The following is a 15,292-nucleotide window of genomic DNA, read 5'->3' on the forward strand; positions in this document are numbered from 1 at the left end:
CCTGGATTCAGGAGGATCACATTTCATCCTTCCAGTTCCTCTCCTCTGTTGTTCTGGGTGAGATTTACACTCCACCCATTCAGTGATCTTCTGTATCCTACACTGGCAGAACCAAAAGGAGTTCAACAGTTTTGTTAAATCCGCCCTCTTCTCCTTAGGATAGTAAATCAGTGAGCCTGGCAGTCTCTAAATGCCTGGTGACTCCTGTCTCCCTCCTATTGATGCTGTTAAATTATATTTTTGGGGGTAAAAATATATGTGCAACAACAGACCCAGACTTGTCATGTCTGTGCGAGGCTGACTGACCAGTAATCCCACATCTGTCCTACCACTCCCTTTCATCTTGAAATGGCACTGCATTCCTATAGATCTGTTTTTAGACACTCTACATGCCAATGGTGCTCTCCCAGTTTTTTTTTGCCTTTTTGGACACCCAGGTTTTGGACTTTTGTTGAAGTTTAAGAACTGATAAGCAGGCCTCATCCACTGTACAACACGTCTATCTGGTGAATTCTTCTCTTACTTTACAGTATCTTTCCAGATTGCCTTAATATTGGCCATGTTTTCCTCCAACTTTTCCTTGCAAAAGGTATGCAAAGTTGTGAGGCCTCACAACTGAAACAACATATCAATTAATATGAACTAATTTATGAGTTCTAATTAGAACTCTATCAGAAATGTAGAACTGAAACCACCTTGCTAGAGGTGGTCGCAGCGCTGGCACCTATTTGGTGTTTTCTTGATGGTTATTCATTCTACTCTTATTACTACCCCTTTGAGGGTAGATAGGTATTGATGGCTTAGTTCTCATCTGGCTGACTTACAGTTTAACCAATCAATGATAGTAAATTGATATCAAGCAAAACCAAAGGGAATGATGGACGGAGTGTTGAACATTGCAAGCACTCACCCCCAGTCAACTGATCTGGGTTTAATCCATCATCATTCTTTAGCTCACTCCGCCACCCCAGTTCAGACATGGCCATATGCAAATCAGTATGACCCAGTGCCTCATGGGAACAGTCCAGCCCGAACTGCCAAGCCATGTCTTCCCTGGACTAGAAACAAGCATTCTGGGACAGGTTTCTGGCTAATTAGGCGTCATCAGCCAGGCTAGCTTGAATCCAGTGGCAAAGTGAGCAAGGGACCCCTGTCTGGGCACACCCTGCCAACTTAGGGCAAACAAAGGAAAACCAAAGGGGATGATGCACGGAGTGTTGAACATTGCAAGCACTCACAACCAGTCAACTGATCTGGGTTTAATCCATCATCATTCTTCAGCTCACTCCACCACCCCAGTTCAGACATGGCCATATGCAAATCAATCTGACCATGTGCCTCATGGGAACAGTCCAGCCTGAACTGCCAAGCCATGTCTTCCCTGGTCCGAAAAAAAGCATCCTGGGACCGGTTTCTGGCTAATCAGCCGTCATCAGCCATGCTAGCTTGAATCCAGTTACAAAGTGAGCAAGGTACCCAATTCTGGGCATACCCTGCCAACTTAGGGCGAACAAAGCAAAACCAAAGGGGATGATGGACAGAGTGTTGTACATTGCAAGCACTCACCCTCAGTCAACTGATCTTGGTTTAATTCATCATCATTCTTTAGCTCACTCCGCCACCCCAGTTCAGACATGGCCATATGCAAATCAGTATGACCCTGTGCCTCATGGGAACAGTCCAGCCCGAACTGCCAAGCCATGTCTTCCCTGGACCGGAAGCAATCATCCTGGGACCGGTTTCTAGCTAATCAGCCATCATCTGCCATGCTAACTTGAATCCAGTATCAAAGTGAGCAAGGGACCCACGTCTGGGCATACCCTGCCAACTTAGGGCAAACAAAGTAAAACCCAAGGGGATGAAACCTAGGGAGATGATCGACGGAGTGTTGAACATTGCAAGCACTCACCCCCAGTCAACTGATCTGGGTTTAATCCATCATCATTCTTTAGCTCACTCCGCCACCGCAGTTCAGACATGGCCATCTGCAAAACAGTCTGACCCTGTTCCTCATGGGAATAGTCTAGCCCGAAGTGCCAAGCCATGTCTTCCCCGGACCGGAAACAAGCATCCTGAGCCGGTTTCTGGCTAATCAGCCGTCATCAGCCAGGCTAGCTTGAATCCAGTGGCAAAGTGAGCAACGGACCCACGTCTGGGCATACCCTGCCAACATAGGGCGAACAAAGCAAACCCAAAGGGGATGAAGGACGGAGTGTTGAACATTGCAAGCACTCACCCCCAGTCAACTGATCTGGGTTTAATACATCATCATTCTTTAGCCCACTCCGCCACCCCAGTTCAGACATGGCCATATGCAAATCAGTATGACCCTGGGCCTCATGGGAACAGTCCAGCCCGAACTGCCATGCCATGTCTTCCCCGGACCGGAAACCAGCATCCTGAACCAGTTTCTGGCTAATCAGCCATCATCAGCCAGGCTAGCTTGAATCCAGTGGCAAAGTGAGCAAGGGACCCACGTCTGGGCATACCCTGCCACCATAGGGCGAACAAAGCAAACCCAAAGTGGATGAAGGACGGAGTGTTGAACATTGCAAGCCCTCACCCACAGTCAACTGATCTGGGTTTAATCCATCATCATTCTTTAGCTCACTCCGCCACCCCAGTTCAGACATGGCCATATGCGAATCAGTATGATCCTGGCCTCATGGGAACAGTCCAGCCCGAACTGCCAAGCCATGTCTTCCCTGGACCGGAAACAAGCATCCTGGAACCGGTTTCTGGCTAATCAGCCATCATCAGCCAGGCTAGCTTGAATCCAGTGGCAAAGGGCCAGATTCACAGAACTAACTTAAGACAAAATCCTAAACTTACTACTTTTGGTATTCACAGAAGTTAGGATTTTTTCTTAAGTTTGTCTTAAGACAGACTTAAGACAGACTTAAGACAGAATCCTAATAAGTCTGTCTTAAGTCTGTCTTAAGTCTGTCTTAAGACAAACTTAAGACAAAATCCTAAATTCTGTGAATACCAAAAGTAGTAAGTTTAGGATTTTTTCTTAAGTTAGTTCTGTGAATCGGGCCCAACGTGAGCAAGGGACCCACGTCTGGGCATACCCTGCTTACTTAGGGCAAACAAAGCAAAACCAAAGGGAATGATGGACGGAGTGTTGAACATTGCAAGCACTCACACCCAGTCAACTGATCTGGGTTTAATCCATCATCATTCTTTAGCTCACTCCGCCACCCCAGTTCAGACATGGCCATATGCAAATCAGTCTGACCCTGTGCCTCATGGAAACAGTCCAGCTCGAACTGCCAAGCCATGTCTTCCCTGGACCAGAAAAAAGCATCCTGAGACCGGTTTCTGGCTAATCAGCCATCATCAGCCAGGCTAGCTTGAATCCAGTGGCAAAGTGATCAAGGGACCCACGTCTGGGCATACCCTGCCAACTTAGGGCAAACAAAGCAAAACCAAAGGGGATGATAGACAGAGTGTTGAAAATTGCAAGCACTCACCCCCAGTCAAGTGATCTGGGTTTAATCCATCATCATTCTTTAGCTCACTCTGCCACCCCAGTTCAGACATGGCCATATGCAAATCAGTATGACCCTGTGCCTCATGGGAACAGTCCAGCCCGAACTGCCAAGCCATGTATGCCCTGGACCGGAAACAAGCATCATGGGACCGGTTTCTGGCTAATCAGCCATCATCAGCCAGGCTAGCTTGAATCCAGTGGCAAAGTGAGCAAGGGACCCACGTCTGGGCATACCCTGCCAACTTAGGGCAAACAAGGCAAAACCAAAGGGGATGAAACCAAAGGGGATGATGGACGGAGTGTTGAACATTGCAAGCACTCACCCCCAGTCAACTGATCTGGATTTAATCCATCATCATTCTTTAGCTCACTCCTCCACTGCAGTTCAGACAAGGCCATATGCAAATCAGTCTGACCCTCTGCCTCATGGGAATAGTCCAGCCCGAACTGCCAAGCCATGTCTTCCCTGGACCGGACACAAGCATCCTGAACTGGTTTCTGGCTAATCAGCCATAATCAGCCAGGCTAGCTTGAATCCAGTGGCAAAGTAAGCAAGGAACCCACGTCTGGGCATACCCTGCCAATTTAGGGCGAACAAAGCAAATCCAAAGGGGATGATGGATGGAGTGTTGAACATTGCAAGCACTCACCCCCAGTCAACTGATCTGGGTTTAATCCATTATCATTCTTTAGCTCACTCCGCCACCCCAGTTCAGACATGGCCATATGCAAATCAGTCTGACCCTGTGCCTCATGGGAACAGTCCAGCTCGAACTGCCAAGCCATGTCTTCCCTGGACCGGAAGCAATCATCCTGGCACCGGTTTCTAGCTAATCAGCCGTCATCAGCCAGGCTAGCTTGAATCCAGTGGCAAAGTGAGCAAGGGACCCACGTCTGGGCATACCCTGCCAACATAGGGTGAACAAAGCAAACCCAAAGGGGATGAAGGACGGAGTGTTGAACATTGCAAGCACTCACCCACAGTCAACTGATCTGGGTTTAATCCATCATCATTCTTTAGCTCACTCCGCCACCCCAGTTCAGACATGGCCATATGCAAATCAGTATGACCCTGTGCCTCATGGGAACAGTTCAGCCCGAACTGCCAAGCCATGTCTTCCCTGGACCGGAAACAAGCATCCTGGAACCGGTTTCTGGCTAATCAGCCGTCATCAGCCAGGCTAGCTTGAATCCAGTGGCAAAGGGCCCGATTCACAGAACTAACTTAAGACAAAATCCTAAACTTACTACTTTTGGTATTCACAGAATTTAGGATTTTGTCTTAAGTTTGTCTTAAGACAGACTTAAGACAGACTTAAGACAGAATCCTAACCTAAGTCTGTCTTAAGTCCGTCTTAAGTCTGTCTTAAGACAAACTTAAGACAAAATCCTAAATTCTGTGAATACCAAAAGTAGTACGTTTAGGATTTTGTCTTAAGTTAGTTCTGTGAATCGGGCCCAACGTGAGCAAGGGACCCACATCTGGGCATACCCTGCTAACTTAGGGCAAACAAAGCAAAACCAAAGGGAATGATGACGGAGTGTTGAACATTGCAAGCACTCACACCCAGTCAACTGATCTGGGTTTAATCCATCATCATTCTTTAGCTCACTCCGCCACCCCAGTTCAGACATGGCCATATGCAAATCAGTCTGACCCTGTGCCTCATGGGAACAGTCCAGTCCGAACTGCCAAACCATGTCTGCCCTGGACCGGAAACAAGCATCATGGGACCGGTTTCTGGCTAATCAGCCATCATCAGCCAGGCTGGCTTGAATCCAGTGACAAAGTGAGAAAGGGACCCATGTCTGGGCATACCCTGCCAACTTAGGGCAAACAAGGCAAAACCAAAGGGGATGAAACCAAAGGGGATGATGGACGGAGTGTTGAACATTGCAAGCACTCACCCCCAGTCAACTGATCTGGGTTTAATCCATCATCATTCTTTAGCTCACTCCACCACTGCAGTTCAGACATGGCCATATGCAAATCAGTCTGACCCTCTGCCTCATGGGAATAGTCCAGCCCGAACTGCCAAGCCATGTCTTCCCTGGACCGGACACAAGCATCCTGAACTGGTTTCTGGCTAATCAGCCATAATCAGCCAGGCTAACTTGAATCCAGTGGCAACGTAAGCAAGGGATCCACGTCTGGGCATACCCTGCCAATTTAGGGCGAACAACGCAAATCCAAAGGGGATGATGGATGGAGTGTTGAACATTGCAAGCACTCACCCCCAGTCAACTGATCTGGGTTTAATCCATTATCATTCTTTAGCTCACTCCGCCACCCCAGTTCAGACATGGCCATATGCAAATCAGTCTGACCCTGTGCCTCATGGGAACAGTCCAGCCCTAACTGCCAAGCCATGTCTTTTGATATAGGCAACTCTTTCTCCAGTTTTTCACTAGGAGCTGCTCAGGAGTACAACTCTCTTGTATCCCTACCTTGAAGGTGTGTGAGTGATACTCAGGCTTCTCTTTAAATATCTTTTCATGATGACATCTAAAACCTTGGTGGTTCACTCCTGATTATTCAAGATTAGATGGATAGTCAACACCAAACTCTAAATCATGCCCTGAATCTCCAACACCCCAGTGCAATGCTAGATTGACTCTTGCAACATTCTGGGTTGTGATCCTGTAATTATGACATATTCAAAATCATTACACATCCCCTAAGCAAACAGATACAATCCATAATCCCCCACCAGGACCATTGTGCACGATTTCAATTGAGATTATCTCGGGCATAGAACAGATGCAGCCTGTGCAGAATCGCATAGCTGTAGCACAATCACTCGTTAGCACAAAAGTTGACTATGGCAACTCCCTCTTTCCAGGTTTACCAAAAAATGCACTTTGCGCCACTGAAGGCAGCCATCAATGCTACAGCGCACTCCGCTCCTTAACATTGTGGATGTTGTGTGCACCTCATTGCATATGCATACAGTCTATGACACCTGAAATACAGCAGATGGGATATCCATCACATTTTACTGGAATATTCCACCCGCGAAACTATAAATACTCCCCGCTGTAATTATCAGCAAAAAAGTTGATAACAATTGATATTATGACCTCCATTGGAAAATACTCCAGTGGCTTCCTATTGACACTACCTCAATCGATCTATAGGACTAATTTTTTACTCATATTATTTTGCATATGGGTGCCACCCTTTCTTTGACTAAAAGTTGAATATCTTTGAAGGTGAACATTCTCTCTGCAGCACTCAATCCTTGCTGCTAGATTCCTTAGCTGTTGAAATGCTTCACACTGTGGTTCCATCATTCTATGCCTGTGCTATGAACATTTCGAATTTACTTCCTCCTGTCCTATGCACAACTACTTCTCATGTGATGTTCAGATAGGATCTTATATCTTCTTTTCAAGATATATTTTTAACCTGGATCTTTCTGACTATGTCATTTCTTCTCACTTGCTTATCTGATTTAGTGCTACATACTGATTTACCATTCCACCTCTCCTTTCTTCTCTTTATGTTCCACATTCCTCACCGGCTTTTTTCATCCACCTCACCTCCCATTCATGATTTATTGTCCTTTTTTATCACTCTTGTACTATATTGCTGTTTGTTGCTCCTCCATAATCCTCCATTTAAACAAGTGTTTTTGCTTTGAATCTGTGTTCAATATGTTTCAAATCTATCTTATTTATGTCTCATTCATGGGATGTTTCTATTGTAATACCACTGGGCAACGCTTTAATGTCATATTATTTTATGATGTGTTTTTAAGTATGTATTTGTATTTATTACATACCCTTCTATCGGTGGGTTTTATAGACTATTTTTAAGCATCTTTATGCACATTTAGTTTTGGCCTTATTGTTGTACACTAAGATATGTTTCCACTGTATAAAACTGCAAAATATACAAATAAGTAATAAGTGAAGCTTCCCAATGAATAAACATTGTAATATCAACAGATAAATCAAGTGAATTCCCACTACCTGACTTCTTTGGTTCCACAGGATAGAAAACATACAACCAGTAATCAGAAAGTACAATTCAAAGAACTAAGGGGCAGATGTAGGTGGCCAATTACCGGTCGGTAACGGCCGAATTCGGCTGTTACCGACCGGTAATTGGATTTTGAGATGTAGGGCATGCATTTACAGAATCGGTATTTTACCGATTCTGTATTTACCGATTCGGTAAAATTACCGAATCGGTAAATACAGACTCGGTAAAATACCGATTCTGTAAATGCAGATGTAGCTGGCACATGTCAGAGTGCCACAGGGCTTTAAGAATCGGTATTTTACCACCCAATCCAATTGGGTGGTAAAATACCAAATCCAGGTGTGCATGCACATGTGTGCATGCACACCTGTGCCATGTGACAGACAGACATGCCCTTAGGGCATGTCTGTGTGCCACATTGCGCACATGCCTATTTTTGGGGTGCCAGAGGGTGTCAAAGTGACACCCCCTGCACCCTTGCTAAAATCGGTATTTACCGATTCTGTAATTACAGAATCGGTATTGCCCATTGATTCCTATGGGCTGCAAGGCCCATAGGAATCAATGGGCAATACCGAATCGGTATTTACAGAATCGGTAAATACCGAATCTTAACGATTTGGTATTTACCGACCCTGAAATACCTACATCTCCCCCCCTCTATTTTACCACCTCTTAAATACCGATTCGGTATGAATCGGTATTTAAGAGGTGGTAAATTTAAATTACCTACATCTGGCCCTTAATGTTTAAAACATACTAGGCATTAATGCCCAGTACCATAATATTGAATATAGAAGAGATATATATTTAAGAATATAAATGTAGCAATAACTAAATACATTTACAATGCTTACATATTTAAAAAATGGAACGTTTTGGGCAAGTATTGAAGTGACAAAGGAAAAGTGACCTTAACAAAAAGGAGTATGATTCGTGTTATTTAAATAATTTTTGACAGGTTTTCAAATTAGAAGACTTTAATGGCTTTCTTATGTTACGGAGATTGCTAAAGCACCTTTTGTAAAAAAAAATATTATAAACTCACCATGAATGGATCTATAATTGATAATTGCCGTACTATCTGAATTAAATGACTTAAACGCTACTAAGACCATACAAACTATCCCTTTTATCATAAAAGTAGAGACATTTCTAATACACATTACATTCTTCCTTCTATTTTACATTTGCCTTTATAAAAACTATAACATTCTAGCTATTTATGACACATTTATGACCTGAATTCAATACCTTCCTTATTAGATTTAAGTCATCTTTGGTAGGATAAAGCTTTATGGATGATAAAACTGGTTTCATTTAATTTAGTTTAGCTTATTTATTGTTTCAACTTAAAAATATGACCATCCTGTGCTAGCTGCATAATCAGCCTGAATGAAATCTCTTAAGTGTCAAGAGAACTGATCCTAATTCTTTAGCTTGCTTTTCAGTGATGGAAGCCCGGAGTTTTTTCTGGGTCCCCAGGAGAGTTCTCCTATAAGTCATCCACATTAATGGCTACCCAAACCACGCCAAAACCTCCTCCAAAACCTTGAATTGAGCATTAGCAAAGGAAACCTAAACGACTGATTTTATGTGGTGTGGGGAGCAAATAAAATTCCAGTGGGTAAGACCAGGACAGTGAGTTACATGGGGTAGACTTGCAGATGCTGGTGATTTTTAACATCAGGAGGTTTTATATGCTTGTGTCACTTTGGGAACTTATTATATGCATAGCGGATCGCCATCTCCTGACAGATTTTAAAATTCTTCCTTGGGTTTTTTGTTCTCTTGAATGCCTTATGGAAACTTCTAATATGTCCTTTGCAATTGATATTGTCATCACTTCTACTAATTTGCATTGCGGTTCTTCAAGGTTATGGTACATTCATTTCAGCTTAGTCAGTTCCTTACTGGGTGACTAGTTTGTGCATATGGGACCTGTGTTGTGTGGTTGTCTAGTGTGTTGATATGTTGTGGCTAGATATTTGCTTGCAGTGCTTCAGGATGGGCGGTGTTCTGGAAGTTTGTATTCATTCCCTCAAGCCCAAAAGTTTTAATAATGTGACTGAGATGAACTGTAATTGGTGGCTTTTATGAATCATCGGATTGTAGGGCCAGTTACATATAGAGAAAGAATTCAGAGGGGGCAACTGACCAGTGATTGTTGGATGTTTAACTCTCAACCTCATCTGTTTAACGAAAACAAGTCCGAATGCTGAATTGATCATTATTACTCTAGTCTTACATTTCTTAAGTTAGTTTGGTGGTCTCTTTGTCCCTTTTCCACCTCACTGCTGTCTTTTTCACATATGTCTGTTGTCTAAGCTAGGCTGCTAAACTGTAATCTCTCTTCCTCTTCTTTCAGGTGAAGCAATCCATGTAGGAAGCCTAATTGCAGCCCAGGGATACATCTTCCCAATATCCGACCATGTCCTTACCCTGAAGGATGACGGCACCTTTTACCGCTTCCAGGTAGGTTAATGTTTTCTTCTGGAGTAAACTCTCCCAGGCGGCTGTGGTACTAACCAAAGATGTCATAATACATCTTAGTCCTATCAAATGCTTCAGCCCTATGTGCAACTATCCTCTCCATAGAAACACCAAAGCCATCAGTTACAGCAACAAAAAAGTGTCCTAAAAAGTACAGTAATCGGATTGCCAATCGGATTAAACACAATGTTCTTCAGGGTAATGCAGCATTTCATTATTATTATATTATATCACAGAACAACTGTGACCAGTACTACCATCAAGAAACTGGTGATAACTACTCAACTACTCTTGAATAAAAATATGGAAAATTTGTGGTCAGCAAGCAAGTTATTCCCTATTCAAGTGCAAAAAAGGACAAATCAGGGGTGATATTGTTAAACAAGGTAGTACCCTTCAAGAGGAACGGTTGTATGACACCGCACTGAGGTTGATGAGTTTGATCTACAGTGATATCACATCTACTACATTGCATAGCACTACATCATCAATGATAAAATATAAATATTATGCTTTCTTTCACCTCTACTTGCCCATACTTACCTTACGGTGTAGTGGCTAGGTGGCATATTATTGTCATGCGATGTAAGGATACGATAAAGCGTGCAGTTAGACTACTACTCTGAATGATGAATCCTGTGCCTTTTGATGGATGAGTGACTGTAGTTTTGCTTTGAATCAAAGGCCACATTAGCTGTATTTGAACCCTCCTTCCATGACCCACACACACTGGATCAACCCATAGACACGTTTTATCCATCTTTTCTACTGGCTCAACCACTTAAGACTCTGCCTGTCTGCGCCACTGGAGAGGATTCAGGGAACAGTTTGAACAATAGGGCGTGTGGTCAGGGGCGGGGCTGGGCTCCCCTGACATCGAGGGAGGAGGAGTGGTGGCTTCACCTTAAGTGCGCATGACGGTTTGACCAGCAGTCTTGGACCGCCGAAACCGTCATGCACACTGTGCATGTTCTCCACAGGTTGTATTCTACAGACTGGGTGGAGAACATGTCCAGTCTCCCAGTCCTTCTCGGAGCACCAAAACACGGCGCTCTGACCAATCACAACGCTGCTGTAAGGCAGCGTTGTGATTGGTCAGGGGATTTTGGGAGGCTTTGTGTTTCCTGGTTTCTGCTGGAGGAGAGGCAGTTGCTGGCCATGGCAACCACCAGGTAAGTTTTATTTTCTTTTTCCTAAACCCCCACCTTCTTCTGCCTGTTCACCACCATTCCCTGCCAGCCGCCACTGCCTTTGGTTCTACCAGAAGATGCACAACTTAGAGATACCCAGTGGAGGTGCCTATCCAGGCTGGCTTCAGATTGATCCAGCTAAAACTACAACATCAGGCTTATTTTACACAGACGCGACTGTACGTGATGGGCATGAGCAGTGCCAAAGAGGATGTTGTCGGCAGGAGGCATTAATACACACAATCTGGGACTGCCCAAGAGTGGGGTTATTTTGGTTGGGTGTACAACACGAGATCTCACAAGTCACTGGGGTTCCCTTGATACTGATCGCCCTTTGCATCTGGAGAGCCCAACTCTGAGAAGATACGCACTACTTTTCTTCAACATAGCACGGGCATTGGATAGGAAGAGAAATAGAGCCTGATTTAGATCTTGGCAGATGAGTTACTCGGTCACAACGGATAGTCTGTTCGCCGAAATATAAATCCCATTATGTCCTATGGGATTTTTATTTCGGCGGGCGGGATATCCGTTTCTGTTGTGAGGAAATTACCCGTCCGCCAAGATCTAAATCAGGCACTTAATTTGGTACTGGGGGAGAGTAGCGGTCCCGTCAGTGAGGGAGTCGGTAGCTAATATGGAGTGATGTAGACAGGTCGAAGAAACCACCCCAAGCAAGGGGATGCTCTCGAAATTTTAAGATAATTCGAGGTCCATGGCAGGGTTGGTTGAAGAATCAATAGGGAAGTCCACATACTGAGAGCTAGTCCGCACACCCAACCCCGATGCCCCCAGGGCACGTAGAGGGAAACACAGGCCTAGGATGGAGAGCCTCAAATGGGATAAATGCTGGGGAATGGGGGGTTCTAAATATCCGGATTCTAGAAGCCAGGCCACTCCATAACTTAAGATCATTCAATTCTCTCTTCAATGCCCACACTCCGAAGCACGTGATTCGTGTTTTGTCCAAGTTGTGGTTGTTTATTAAAAATGCACAATAAAAAGAAATTTAAAAAAATGGTTGCTTCTGCTCAATCATTTTAAGAAACCTGCTCTTCTGAAGTTGTGAAGTTAAGTTGTTTTATGAGTTGTCTCTTACTTTCAGAATTAACTGTAGTGATTTATTAATTATTTTTTTCTGCTTTCATATTATGCAGTCACCTTATTTTTGGCCTTCAAACTGCTGGGAACCAGAAAATACAGACTATGGTAAGAATGTTACCTTTATCTGCTTTATACACAGATACGAGAATGGCTAGAGCTCTTGTGTGTGAATAGTGGGTTCCAAACTGCTAACAGATCCCCTTCCCATTGGCTCCAATCCGGTCCCTCTGCAGCAGGTTGGGGAGGGCTGAGTTTCCGTGTATCTCACATGATTGATTTTGTTGCAGCGCATGGAGGTAACTACAGATAACGACCGTAGGCAGGGCAAATATCTTTTTGCATGCAAGAATTCTCATGTGCATGCAGATTATGGAGGGTTACGTATTTCGCATAATTTGTGGTTTTCTTATGCTTCTTGATACAGTATTCTCGGAAGTAAATGTCAAGCAAACAACGGTCAAGTACACTGAGCAAGGATTTTGCATGACAGTTCACGTGAGGTCTTGTGTACAGTTTCACTAGTCCTGGGCGTGGTTCGCTGAGTTCTGTCTTACCCAAAAACTCCACTGCACTACGGCGAGTTCCGCAAACAGTGGTGTGCGTTGGGTCATGGAGTTTGTGCTGATTTTTAGCAGCAGGTGTTTGTCGTGCTGGAAAATCAGCACGAACTGCACCATGCACAGCACAAGAGGGTGCCGCTTCTTTCCGCCGTTCGAGTAGATTTTCTACTTGAGCGGCAGCTTCCTCCACACGAACGGATGATTTCTCAACGCAAGCGGTCGCGACCATCCGTGACCGCCTGCATTGAGAAATCTTGCCGGGAGGTCGTCTAGTGTTGGATTTTACTCGCTCGCCACTTCGCCGAGTGCTTTTTTTCGGAATCTCCGCGGAGCTCGGAAACTCAGCAAACAGAGCGGAGTTCATCGCCCAGGCCTATTTTTCACAGTTCAGGCTGGACTGTTCCCATGAGCCACAGGGTCAAGACTGATTTGCATATGGCCATGTCTGAACTGGGGTGGCTTGGTGAGCAAAATAACGATGGATTACACCCAGATCTGTGACTGGGGGTGAATGTTTTGCCATTGTGCAACATTCCGTCCATCATCTTGTGTGTTTTGCTGTTCACCCTATGTGGGAAGGGTATGCCCAGACGTGGGTCCCGTGCTCACTACGCCACTAGAGTCAAGCTACCTGGCGGAAGACGGCAGCTGGCCAAAAACTGGTCCTAGGATGCTTGATTCCAGTCCAGGGAAGACATAGCTTGGCAGTTCGGGCTGGACTGTTCCCATGAGGCACCGGGTCAAGACTGATTTGCATATGGCCATGTCTGAACTGGGGTGGCTTGGTGGGCAAAATAACGATGGATTAAACCCAGATCTGTGACTGGGGGTGAATGTTTTGCCATTGTGCAACATTCCGTCCATCATCTTGTGTGTTTTGCTATTTTTCACACAGACAGCAGCACCAGTGTAATTTACAGAAAATGCATAATTTTTTTTAACATTGCATGGATTATCCATGGGTGAAACGACACAAGCTTTCTCCCGAGGTTCATCGAATTTTGCTAGTGGGCGTTTTAATCGTACGTCCTGCATTAGTTCCTGCTTTGCCACTACCGACCAGGGCACCTTTACTTCTCGGAAATATAGTCTTAAAAATGTTTAATGAAGAAAAAGATCTTGACTCCATTGCCTGTAAATGTCACTACTCTGCCAACAGCCCACCTGGCACTATCTGTTCACAAAATGCCCACAATCACTTGCGACATCAAAAACCCTGTCTAGTCCAAGAGCCAGGACTGGGCACTAGGGTTCTTGTCCAAGCTGTGGGAAAAGCAGAAAAACTGAACGACCCTCACTGACTGCGTCCTTCCCCTACACTTCAAATCTCCTTTTACTTACAGCATGCATGAATTTGTGAGGAAAGAAGTATGTGCAGCTCCTATTCTACTTGTGCTTGTAATCAAAGCACAATGGGCCATATGTATCAAGGTACCAATTAGCGATTCTGTAATAGCGATTTTTAAGAAATCGCTATTACAAAATCGCTAATTGGTATGTATCAAGAAAATCGCAATTTTATAGCGATTTCTTGCTATTCCTTAACTGCGAATTCGCAAATTGCGCATTCGCAATTAAGGAATACTTTCCCATTCATTTCTGGAATGGGAATTTATTCTCAATTTGCGATTCGCAGTTTGCTAATCGCAAATTGAGAATAATTTCAAGGGTGCAGGGGTGTCCAAAGGACACCTTGTTTCTTGAAAAATGCCCATTTTTGCATTTTTCAAAGGGCCATGTGACGCATGTGTGCCACATGGCACTTTGAAAAATGCAAAAATGGGCATTTTTCAAGAAATTCGCAAATTACCACCAACTTGAAGTTGGTGGTAATTTGCGATTCCTTAGGGACAATTAGCAATTTTTTTTAGCTTCATACATTGCATTTAAGGAATCGCAAAATTTACGATTCCTTAAATGCAATTGCAAAATAAGGAATCGCAAATTTTGCGATTCCTTATTTTGCACCGGATTTTCATTCATACATCCCATTTAGCAAATTCGCATTCGCAAAGGCCGAAATTCTGTGAATTTCCGCCTTGGCGAATGCGAATTTGGATGATACATATGGCCCTATCTTCTTTATAACTTAGCCAAGGTGGACGAATCCAAAATGTACTTCCAGAAAAGGTCTTAATATGCACCTGATTTACAAATGATTGACTGGAAGGGCCTGGTTCATTGTCTGTGCGTGCATACAAAATGCAATCAGCAGCTTCCACCTGGGTTACAGTGGTGGTGTTTCACAGCCAAGTGTCAGGGCAGAGGCAAAGGAAATGCAATGCAAATAAGGTTCTCCTGCAACCATACAAAAATGTAATGCTGTGATTTTCCAAGAAAATCCTGGCACTGGCATGCATTTCCAAAACCTACCTTTGCATCTCATTTACCCCCATATAGTATTGCATTGTGTTGGAAAAGTTCACCAATCTGCCCATTTGCAACAGGTTATATGTAGATT

At 44.2% G+C, this 15,292-nt stretch overlaps 1 protein-coding gene across 2 annotated transcripts in view; it reads left to right on the forward strand.

The window, feature by feature from the left end:
- RGS6 (regulator of G protein signaling 6) overlaps positions 1-15,292 on the forward strand; it is a 1,203,707-nt gene that overhangs the window by 862,577 nt on the left and 325,838 nt on the right. For both annotated transcript variants that reach the window (XM_078659475.1, XM_078659476.1), the window contains exons 5-6: positions 9,853-9,959; positions 12,325-12,376. In XM_078659475.1, coding sequence (XP_078515601.1) covers positions 9,853-9,959; positions 12,325-12,376 — 159 coding nt within the window. The remainder of the gene's footprint in view (positions 1-9,852; positions 9,960-12,324; positions 12,377-15,292) is intronic.

Source organism: Lissotriton helveticus, chromosome 9 (genome assembly GCF_964261635.1).
Source record: "Lissotriton helveticus chromosome 9, aLisHel1.1, whole genome shotgun sequence".
Classification (NCBI taxonomy): domain Eukaryota; kingdom Metazoa; phylum Chordata; class Amphibia; order Caudata; family Salamandridae; genus Lissotriton; species Lissotriton helveticus.